General features: G+C 45.5%; 1 protein-coding gene across 1 annotated transcript in view; it reads right to left on the bottom strand.

The window, feature by feature from the left end:
- LOC135022950 (ATP-binding cassette sub-family C member 5-like) overlaps positions 1–12,084 on the bottom strand; it is a 220,705-nt gene that overhangs the window by 95,448 nt on the left and 113,173 nt on the right. The window contains exons 16-17 of the mRNA XM_063953356.1: positions 10,385–10,675; positions 6,498–6,679 (exon numbers count right to left, since the gene is read on the bottom strand). Of these exons, the coding sequence (XP_063809426.1) occupies positions 6,498–6,679; positions 10,385–10,675 (473 nt within the window). The remainder of the gene's footprint in view (positions 1–6,497; positions 6,680–10,384; positions 10,676–12,084) is intronic.

Raw genomic sequence — 12,084 nt, 5'->3', positions numbered from 1 at the left:
GTCCTAAGTGGATGCTGGGACTCCGTAAGGACCATGGGGATTATACCAAAGCTCCCAAACGGGCGGGAGAGTGAGGATGACTCTGCAGCACCGAATGAGCAAACTCTAGGTCCTCCTCAGCCAGGGTATCAAACTTGTAGACTGTTGCAAAAATGTTTGAACCCGACCAAGTAACAGCTCGGCAAAGACGTAAAGCCGAGACCCCTCGGGCAGCCGCCCAAGAAGAGCCCACTTTCCTCGTGGAATGGGCTTTTACAGATTTAGGGTGCGGCAGTCCAGCCGCAGCATGTGCAAGTTGAATCGTGCTACAGATCCAGCGAGCAATAGTCTGCTTAGAAGCAGGAGCACCCAGCTTGTTGGGTGCATACAGGATAAATAGCGAGTCAGTTTTCCTGACTCCAGCCGTCCTGGAAACATATACTTTTCAGGGCCCTGACTACGTCCAGTAACTTGGAATCCTCCAAGTCCCAAGAAGCCGCAGGCACCACAATAGGTTGGTTCACATGAAAAACTGATACCACCTTAGGAAGGAATTGGGAACGAGTCCTCAATTCCGCCTTATCCTTATAAAATACAGATAAGGGCTTTTGTATGACAAAGCCGCCAATTCTGATACACGCCTGGCCGACGCCACGGCCCACAGCATGACCACTTTCCACGTGAGGTATTGTAGCTCCACGGATTTAAGTGGCTCAACCCAATGCAACTTCAGGAAATCCAACACCACGTTGAGATCTCACGGTGCCACTTGAGGCACAAAAGGGGGCTGACTATGCAGCACTCCCTTAACAAAAGTCCGAACTTCAGGCAGTGAAGCCAGTTCTATTTTGGAAGAAAATCGATAGAGCCGAAATCTGGACCTTCATGGAACCCAATTTTAGGCCCATAGTCACCTCTGACTGTAGGAAGTGCAGAAATCGACCTAGCTGAAATTTCTCCTTTGGGGCCTTCCTGGCCTCACAGCACGCAACATATTTCCACCATATGCGGTGATAATGGTTTGCGTTCACTTCTTTCCTAGCTTTAAATAGCGTAGGGATAACTTCCTCTGGAATGCCCTTTTCCTTCAGGATCCGGCGTTCAACCGCCATGCCGTCAAACGCAGCCGCGGTACGTCTTGGAACAGACAGGCCCCCTGCTGCAGCAGGTCCTGTCTGAGCGGCAGAGGCCATGAGATCATTTCTTGGAGTTCTGGTTACCAAGCTCTTCTTGGCCAACCCGGAACAATGAGTATAGTTCTTACTCCTCTCCTTCTTATTATTCTCATTACCCTGGGTAAGAGAGGCAGAGAAGGGAACACATACACCGACTGGTACACCCACGGTGTTACCAGAGCGTCCACAGCTATCGCCTGAGGGTCCCTTGACCTGGCGCAATATCTTTGTAGCTTTTTGTTGAGGCGGGACGCCATCATGTCCACCTGTGGCCTTTCCCAACGGTGTACAATCATTTGGAAAACTTCTGGATGAAGTCCCCACTCTCCCGGGTGGAGGTCGTGTCTTCTGAGAAAGTCTGCTTCTCAGTTGTCCACTCCGGGAATGAACACTGCTGACAGTGCTAACACATGATTTTCCGCCCATCGGAGAATCCTTGTGGCTTCTGCCATCGCCATCCTGCTTCTTGTGCTGCCCTGTCGGTTTACATGAGCGACCGCCGTGATGTTGTCTGACTGGATCAGCACCGGCCGGTGTTGAAGCAGGGGTCTAGCCTGACTTAGGGCATTGTAAATGGCCCTTAGCTCCAAAATATTTATGTGTAGGGAAGTCTCCTGACTTTTCCATAGCCTTGGAAGTTTCTTCCCTGTGTGACTGCCCCCCAGCCTCGAAGGCTGGCATCCGTGGTCACCAGGACCCAGTCCTGTATGCAGAATCTGCGGCCCCCTAGAAGATGAGCACTCTGCAGCCACCACAACAGCGACACCCTGGCCCTTGGAGACAGGGTTATCCGCCGATGCATCTGAAGATGCGACCCGGACCACTTGTCCAACAGATCCCACTGGAAAATCCTTGCATGGGACCTGGCGAATGGAATTTCTTCGTAAGAAGCTACCATCCTTCCCAGGGCTCGCGTGCATTGATGCACCGACACCCGTATACGTATTAGGAGGTCTCTGTCTAGAGACGACAACTCCTTGGACTTCTCCTCCGGGAGAAACCCTTTTTATCCTGTTCTCTGTCCAGAACCATACCCAGGAACAGTAGACGCGTCGTAGGAACCAGCTGCGACTTTGGAATATTCAGAATCCAGCCGTGCTGTTGTAGCACTTCCCGAGATAGTGCTACTCCGCCGAACAACTGCTCCCTGGACCTCGCCTTTATAAGGAGATCGTCCAAGTACGGGATAATTATTTCGGCCATTACCTTGGTAAATACCTCTGTGCCGGGGACAGACCAACGGCAACGTCTGGAATTGGTAATGACAATCCTGTACCACAATTTTGAGGTACTCCTGGTGAAGAGGGTAAATAGGGACATGCAGGTAAGCATCCTTGATGTCCAGTGATACCATGAAATTCTCCAGGCTTGCAATAATCGCCCTGAGCGATTCCATTTTGAACTTGAACCTTCGTATATAAGTGTTCAAGGCTTTCAATTTTAGAATGGGTCTCACCGAACCGTCTGGTTTCGGTACCACAACATTTTGGAATAGTACCCCGGCCTTGTTGAAGGAGGGGTACCTTGATTTCACCTGCTGGGAGTACAGCTTGTGAATTGCCGCCAGTACTACCTTTCTCCGAGGGCAGCAGGCAAGGCTGATGTGAGGTAACGGCGAGGATGAGTCGCCTCGAACTCCAGCCTGTATCCCTGTGATACTATTTGCAGAACCTAGGGATCCACCTGTGGGCAAGCCCACTGGTCCCTGAAGTTCCCGAGACGCGCCCCTACCGCACCTGTCTCCACCTGTGGAGCCCCAACGTCATGCGGTGGACTCAGAGGAAGCGGGGGAAGATTTTTGATCCTGGGAACTGGCTGCTGGTGCAGCTTTTTCCTTCTTCCCTTGTCTCTGTGCAGAAAGGAAGCGCCTTTGACCCGCTTGCTTTTCTGAAGCCGAAAGGACTGTACCTGAAAATACAGTGCTTTCTTAGGCTGTGAGGAAACCTGAGGTAAAAAATTTTCTTCCCAGCTGTTGCTGTGGATACGAGGTCCCAGAGACCATCCCCAAACAATTCCTCACCCTTATAAGGCAGAATCTCATGTGCCTTTTATAGGCAGCATCACCTGTCCACTGCCGAGTTTCTAATACCCTCCTGGCAGAATGGACATTGCATTAATTCTGGATGCCAGCCGGCAAATATCCCTCTGTGCATCCTTTATATCTAAGACGACGTCTTTAATATGCTCTATGTTAGCAAACTATTATCCCTGTCTTAGAGTATTAATATTATCTGACTGGGTATCAGACCACGCTGCAGCAGCACTATTTATGCTGAGGCAATTGCAGGTCTCAGTATATAACCTGAGTGTGTATATACAGACTTCAGGATAGCCTCCTACTTTTTATCAGCAGGCTCCTTCAAGGTGGCCGTATCCTAAGACGGCAGTGCCACCTTTTTTGACAAACGTGTGAGCGCCTTATCCACCCTAAGGGATATCTCCCAACGTGACCTATCCTCTGGCGGGAAAGGGTACGCCATCAGTAACTTTTTAGAAATTACCAGTTTTTTATCGGGGGAACCCACGCTACTTTACACACTTCATTCATTCATCTGATGGGGGAACAAAACACTGGCTGCTTTTTCTCCCCAAAAATAAAACCCCTTTTATGTGGTACTTGGGTTCATGTCAGAAATGCGTAACACATTTTTCATTGCCGAGATCATGTAACGGATGTTCCTAGTGGATTGTGTATATGTCTCAACCTCGTCGACACTGGAGTCAGACTCCGTGTCGACATCTGTGTCTGCCATCTTAGGTAACGGGCGCTTTTTTGAGCCCCTGATGGCCTTTGAGACGCCTGGGCAGGCGCGGGCTGAGAAGCCGGCTGTCCCACAGCTGTTTTACGTCATCCAGCCTTCTATGTAAGGAGTTGACATTGTCGGTTAATACCTTCCACCTATCCATCCACTCTGGTGTCGGCCCCACAGGGGGCGACATCCCATTTATCGGCCTCTGCTCCACCTCCACGTAACCTTCCTCATCCCACATGTCGACACAGCCGTACCGACACACAGCACACACACAGGGAATGCTCTGACTGAGGACAAGACCCCACAAAGTCCTTTTGGGAGACAGAGAGAGAGTATGCCAGCACATACCAGAGCGCTATATAATGCAGGGATTAACACTATAACTGAGTGATTTTTTCCCCCAATAGCTGCTTGTATAAACAATATTGCGCCTAAATTTAGTGCCCCCCCTCTCCTTTTAACCCTTTGAGCCTGAAAACTACAGGGGAGAGCCTGGGGACCTGTGTTCCAGCTGCACTGTGAAGAAAAAATGGCGCCAGTGTGCTGAGGGAGATAGCTCCGCCCCTTTTTCGCTGACTTTTCTCCCGCTTTTTTATGGATTCTGGCAGGGGTACTTATCACATATATAGCCTCTGGGGCTATATATTGTGATGATTTTGCCAGGCAAGGTGTTTATATTGCTGCTCAGGGCACCCCCCCCCCCCCCCCAGCGCCCTGCACCCATCAGTGACCGGAGTGTGAGGTGTGCATGAGGAGCAATGGCGCACAGCTGCAGTGCTGTGCGCTACCTTGGTGAAGACTGAAGTCTTCTGCCGCCGATTTTCCGGAACACTTCTTGCTTCTGGCTCTGTAAGGGGGCCGGCGGTGCGGCTCCGGGACCGAACATCAATGGCCGGTTCCATGCGGTCGATCCCTTTGGAGCTAATGGTGTCCAGTAGCCTATGAAGCCCAAGCTACCACCAGTTAGGTAGGTTCACTTCTTTTCCCCTTAGTCCCTCGCTGCAGTGAGTCTGTTGCCAGCAGATCTCACTGTAAAATAAAAAAACTAAAATATACTTTCTTTCTAGGAGCTCAGGAGAGCCCCTAGTGTGCATCCAGCTCAGCCGGGCACAAGAATCTAACTGAGGTCTGGAGGAGGGTCTTAGTGGGAGGAGCCAGTGCACACCAGGTAGTCCTAAAGCTTTCTTTAGTTGTGCCCAGTCTCCTGCGGAGCCGCTTATCCCCATGGTCCTTACGGAGTCCCAGCATCCACTTAGGACGTCAGAGAAATAAATAAAAAAAATGTGCAGAATTGCAGCATTGTCCTGTGTACCAAAAGTGTGTTTTCACTTTATTTCTTTACATTTTCTATAACTTAATACAGCTCAGAAAAGTGACAGTGCTAGTAACCAGTGCTGAAAGTAGGGTTGTTCAGAAATATGGTGGTGGTACGCAGGACTACCAGCCCACTGCTTGGGCATAATTTATAAGGAGCATTTTTGTGTGTGGGACATAAAATTGTGTCAGTGGCATAACTGTGTGTGGCATAATATGCAACAGGCATTACGGTGTGTGGTATAATATGTAAGGCATTACTGTGTCTGCCATAATGTGTAATGGGCATTACAGTGCCTGGCATAATGTATAAGAAGCCTTACAGTGTGTGACATAATGTGTAATGGGCTTTATGGTGTTTGGCATAATGTGTAAGGGGCATTACGGTGTTTGGCATTATGTGTAAGGGGCATTAAAGTGTGTGGCATAATGTTGCCATACCCCTATTGTCATGTTGCCACTCCCCTAGTTTTGTGTGGCCACGCCCCCTAATGACACACGATCATTCCCGTCTTTACTATCAGTACCACTAAGAAAAAAATTCTACTTGCACCACTGCTAGTAACTGAACATTTACCAATAATTCACATCCTCCTGACCTCTGGTCAACATTGCTGTGTGACTATATTTTACAGCTCACCAAGATAAGACAATCTGGCTGGACCATTATGCAATAGATAACACCTATCCTTGTGTATCAATGCCTATTTCCCTATAGAGTGTAAGCTTGTGAGCAGGGCCTTCCTACCTCTATGACTATCTGTTATTACCCAGTTTTGTGTTATCACTGTTGTTCCAATTGTAAAGTGCAATGTAATATGCTGCGCTATATAAGAAACTGTTAATGAATAAATAAATATTAAATAATTCAAGTCTTTAACATCACTGAATGGCAGCACCAGTAGCAGTCAGCGCTGGCTATTTAGCAGATGTGGTAGGGAATAATTAAAATATGCCTGAAGAGAAATTATTGAAACTATTTTGGATAATAAATGGAAACAAATGAAAATATGAATGGAACTGCAACTAGATCAACGTGTTGGATCATTTTTTGCTTTCGTCATCCATGCCTAGCCAAAGCCACGATGAGCGTGGCTACCTCTGTGTCCAGCATTGTGTTTAAAACTTCTACACCTTAAAGATGGAAAACCATAGCACATCCCCACCTCCACACAAGTTTGATTGAGATTATACATTCATTTAATAAACAAATAAAACACTGCTCCACCGTTGTAACTTTTATGCACACACATCAATGACAAATTACCCTTCTTACCCCATTGCCTTGCTTGATCCAGTAACCTAGCCACCAATTACTGAAGGCTGCACTTCCTGTGGTGACCACAAAAAGGATGATATTCATGGTGACTATGCAAACTCCTCCAGCTGTTTTGATGTACACTCCATACACTGCCCATGGCACAGAGCCGTCACCTTTCTCTTCAGCCTGCATAAGCTCTGTAAACATGGTGGTACAAAGAATAACTGCATTGAGCAATAGACAATCATTAAATGCTAATAAAGGATGATTTTATAATTATACAGAAACACAGATTTAACATTGACACAAATAGCTTTTATTTATGTCTTAGTATACATATGTTTCCATTACAGCACTGTGGTAAAGAGATGTATATGCAATCAAGCTCTAAATAACTTAAGAGTGATCTACAAGAGCTATGGGGTAATTCTGAGTTGATCGCAGCAGGATCTTTGTTAGCAATTGGGCAAAACCATGGTGGTCATTCCGAGTTGTTCACTCAGTAATTTTCTTCGCATCGCAGCGATTTTCCGCTAACTGCGCATGCGCAATGTTCGCACTGCGACTGCGCCAAGTAAATTTGCTATGCAGTTAGGTATTTTACTCACGGCATTACGAGTTTTTTTCTTCGTTCTGGTGATCGTAATGTGATTGACAGGAAGTGGGTGTTTCTGGGCGGAAACAGGCCGTTTTATGGGAGTGTTTGAAAAAACGCTACCGTTTCTGGGAAAAACGCGGGAGTGGCTGGAGAAACGGAGGAGTGTCTGGGCGAACGCTGGGTGTGTTTGTGACGTCAAACCAGGAACGACAAGCACTGAACTGATCGCACTGGAAGAGTAAGTCTCGAGCAACTCAGAAACTGCACAGAGAAGTCTTTTCGCAATATTGTGAATCTTTCGTTCGCAATTTTGATAAGCTAAGATTCACTCCCAGTAGGCGGCGGCTTAGCGTGTGCAAAGCTGCTAAAAGCAGCTTGCGAGCGAACAACTCAGAATGAGGGCCCATGTGCACTGCAGGGGAGGCAGATATAACATGTGCAGAGAGAGTTAGATTTGGGTGGGTTATTTTGTTTCTGTGCAGGGTAAATACTGTCTGCTTTATTTTTACACTGCAATTTAGATTGCAGGTTGAACACACCACACCCAAATCTTACTCTCTCTGCACATGTTATATCTGCTTCCCCTGCAGTGCACATGGTTTTGCCCAACTGCTAAAAAAAATTCCTGCTGCGATCAACTTGGAATTACCCCCTATGTGCACACCATATCATTGGCGCTAATGACCTCTATACACTAATGGGGGTAATTCCAAGTTGATCGCAGCAGGATTTTTGATAGCAATTGGGCAAAACCATGTGCACTGCAGGGGAGGCAGATATAACATGTGCAGAGAGAGTTAGATTTGGGTGTGGTGTGTTCAATCTGCAATCTAATTTGCAGTGTAAAAATAAAGCAGCCAGTATTTACCCTGCACAGAAATAAAATAACCCACCCAAATCTAACTCTTTCTGCACATGTTATATCTGCCTCCCCTGCAGTGCACATGGTTTTGCCCAATTGCTATCAAAAATCCTGCTGCGATCAACTTGGAATTACCCCCAATATGCGTTTCTGCCATTGACACTGATTTCGTAACAGATTCATGACAAAGCAGGCTAGAGCAAGCCATGTAGGTAATGTGAAAACAAACACAAAACTCCCCATAAGCCAAGGCACTGAAATACCATTTTTAAATCACTCAGTAAAACTGATTCTCATTTATAATCATTGTAAAGGTAAGATATTGACTATGCCGGATTTTGACTATGCGATTTCCCTTGAACTCCCCCAGAGCCCAGAAGCACTGATATTGTCTATACACACAGTGCGATATTGGCTATGTGCGATTTTGACTATGGCTGTTTTTGACTATACTTTATACTAGATTGTACACAATATAGTCAAAATTGTTTTGACTGCACAGTCTATTTTTTCTTGCGATACTGATCCTGCAGGACGGTGCATCAGTATCGCAAGCTGTATACACATGGGCCCTCAATCCGAGTTGTTCGCTCGTTCTTTTTCATCGCATCACAGCGATTTTCCGCAAACTGCGCATGCGCAATGTTCGCACTGCGACTGCGCCAAGTAAATTTGCTAAGAAGTTTGGTATTTTACTCACGGCATTACGAGGTTTTTTCTTCGTTCTGGCGATCGTTGTGTTATTGACAGGAAGTGGGTGTTTCTGGGCGGAAACTGGCCGTTTTATGGGTGTGTGTGAAAAAACGCTGCCGTTTCTGGGAAAAACGCGGGAGTGGCTGGAGAAACGAGGGAGTGTCTGGGCGAACGCTGGGTGTGTTTGTGACGTCAAACCAGGAACGAAACTGACTGAACTGATCGCAGTGGCAGAGTAAGTGTCGAGCTACTCAGAAAATGCTTAGAAATTTCTATTCGCAATTTTGAGAATCTTTCGTTCGCAATTTTGCTAAGCTAAGATTCACTCCCAGTAGGCGGCGGCTTAGAGTGTGCAATGCTGCTAAAAGAAGCTTGCGAGCGAACAACTCAGAATGAGGGCCATGGTGCGATATGTGCTAACTTTTTTTGAGATTTTGACTATATAGCAGTGGTTTCCAAACTTTTTTGAATCACGGCTCCCTAGAATATCAGATTTTTTTTCACGCCACCCCTAGGCCAAAAATTTCTTATTGAGAAATTTAGAAAGAAATATTACATTAAGTAGATCGCGTTTATATGTCATCCTTAGGGTCAGTTGTGTGGTGAGGGACAAGATTTGCTTCTGTTTGGCCACATATTTTATGACTGGCAGCCACCAGCACTGGTTTTGCCTATTATATTGACCATGAATAATTTGAATTGGTCCTGGACCACCAACCCAGGGCACGCCTGCTAGTGTCCCGAGGCACCCCAGGGAGCCACGGCACACAGTTTGGGAACCTCTGCTATATAGTAAAAATCGCAAGAATACATTGCACCATGTGTATGCACCTTAAGAGACAGCATAACAAACAGTGGGTCTTATTCTGCATGGATCGGATGTGTGATACCCTATGCAGTTTCCCGATTATTGGGAAACTGCACAGGACCCATTCTGCGCATGTGCAGAAAAGGGTCCTGGATGTGGCTCCTATTTTTCCAACAGCCTCTGCCTGATTGATAGGCAGAGGTGTTCAAGGGTTATGGGGCGGGCGGAGACAGATGTAGTGTCGCCCCTGTTTTCTGGGAGTGGTAAGGCCAAGGTCTGAAACTCAGACAGATTTCTTGGCCTCGCAAGGCCCCTTGAGACGGCCAGCCTGAGGCTTACTCAGCTAACAGTCTGCGGGGAACCATCAGTCGCGATGTTGATCCCATGCTGCAATGCAGTCACAACCCTGGGATCGCAAATGCAGCAAGGAGCTGGTAATCTCCTACTGCATTTGCATTAGTATGGAAAGCCTGAAAGCAGCTTTACAAATGCGATCCAAGCTGAATGAGGGCCATTGTACAGGTAAGGTGTACTTACTCAGCCAGAAACCCAGCTGGTTTAAAAGGTGGGGCTTCATCAGCCAGGTGTGTTTATGTCAGTGTATGGGTATTTACTGTGAAGAGCATTATATCCCCAATAGAAATTATTTAGATATTCTGTTGTTGACTGGGAAAAGAACTAGAACAATTCTGTATATGAAATAGCTTTAGCTCTGCTTTGGGGAAATGGAACAATAAAGCTTTTTAGTTTTTTTTTTTTTGCAATGACAAAAAACAAGGCTATTAATTATGAAATGTATTTTATTTTTCCATTTGTGGTGTTTGACAACAGCTCAGGTGAAGTGTTGCATGGCATTGCAGATGAAAGTGCTCATTTACCTGAGTGACTGCCACTAATAATCTATTTTACATTTTATGGATCAAACACCAAAATGAACATACCACTGGCCTTCTCCGCCACTGTATGGGAACTTTTGGTCAAAACATCTGTTTCTTCTTCAGATCTCCTTCCATCATCACTGTCCCCATCATCATTTTGGTTGTCTTGTCCAGAAGCTGAAGAACTCTCATTTTGAGAGTATTCAAGAGAGGGATCATCTCTCATGCTTACTAAACTGTCTGACTCTTGTATTTTTATTTGGGCAGTCTCACTGTAGAGATCCGTGATGACTGCATTTGAATTGAGAACATTCTTTTCATCAATGATAAAGGTCTCCACAGTCTGTGACTTGTCTGCAACACCAATATTACAGTATGTATTTTATCTGTTAACAGTTTGCAATGATGAACATCAAATGTAGTGGATTTATCTGTATTATAAAGGAACTGGCAACATATTTATGAAAAATATTGGGGTAGATACCTCAAAAATGCCCATGGAAATTGTATGGAAACATTACAAGTACTATAAAGTCATGTCATACTGTATATAGAGATGAACCAAATGATTCATTCATCTTAGTAAATGAGTTTGGGCTAACTTCATTCTAAAAGGAAAAACTCTGTTGTCAACGATACATGCAAATAACACTTTAACATGGTAGAAATTCTAAATATTTATATATTTTGGTAACAATAGGTAAACAAATAGATATCAATGATAGTAATAGTAACTGTAATGACAAGAAAACATATACATTAAAAATGTAGATAAACTAGAGAGCACAACTAACATACTAGAAAAGTTTCAAGACGCAAAAGACGCAACCCCCTCCAACAAAAATTAGGTATTTTTTTTAACATAAATCACTGTGGAAGACTATAAGAAGATGATTGGTTGTTTCTTCAGGCTGCTATTAGTGTTGTATGACTACCACAGCAACCACAGTCACATTGCACATGATGGTTTGGACAGGGACGTGCGGTGAGTTACATGGCTCAGGAGGCACTGGCTAGCACCAGAGCCAGATTTACATGCAATATATGAGCCAAAGGGTACATCTGGGCATTATACACAGGTGCAGCAGTATAAACTCCTGGAAATCTGGTGAGTTTTGATCAGAGATGTGCGGAAAGGATAAGCAGGTGAGGCAGTCCATAGACTTTTTACTCCAGAGTTTTGGCTATAAACATGATTAGAATAACGCAAAGAAGATATTTCAAACATATTCTTTGTATTTTTTATAGACTTTATACAGTCAAAACACTGGCACAAACGTTAGTATGACAGGAAAGGCTCTGCCTCACCTACCTCACCCCACCGCACGTCACTGGGTTTGGAAAGCCCCTCTGAGCACTGTCTGCAATGTAAAATCATGCCCTCCTTCTTCCCAGTCTGCCTCCCAATGACAAGCAGAAAACTCAGAGTCTATTGGCCTGATTCTGAGGTGGAAGCAAAGCAAAATATAGTAAGTTACTTTGCAGCTTGTCAAAACCATGTTACACTGCAGTAGGGGCCAATGTAAAGCATGCAGAGAGATTTCTGCTGTTTGCAGTGGTGCCCGATGCAGGACTCTGTAGGGTAAGTATAATTATGGGTGCAGGTTGTGTGGTGTGGGCCCCTCTGAACCCAAGAGCTCATGTGTACCACACACCCTGCATCCATTATAGATACATCAATGCCCTGTTTGCAAAACAGTAAATGTATTTGCACCCTTTTCATGCAAGTTGGTTTATTCCAGATGCTGTATAGTTAGTTACTT

The sequence above is a fragment of the Pseudophryne corroboree genome, chromosome 2, assembly GCF_028390025.1.
Source record: "Pseudophryne corroboree isolate aPseCor3 chromosome 2, aPseCor3.hap2, whole genome shotgun sequence".
NCBI lineage: Eukaryota > Metazoa > Chordata > Amphibia > Anura > Myobatrachidae > Pseudophryne > Pseudophryne corroboree.
Note: the sequence above shows the minus strand (reverse complement) of the source record. Positions and strands in the feature narration are given on the sequence as shown.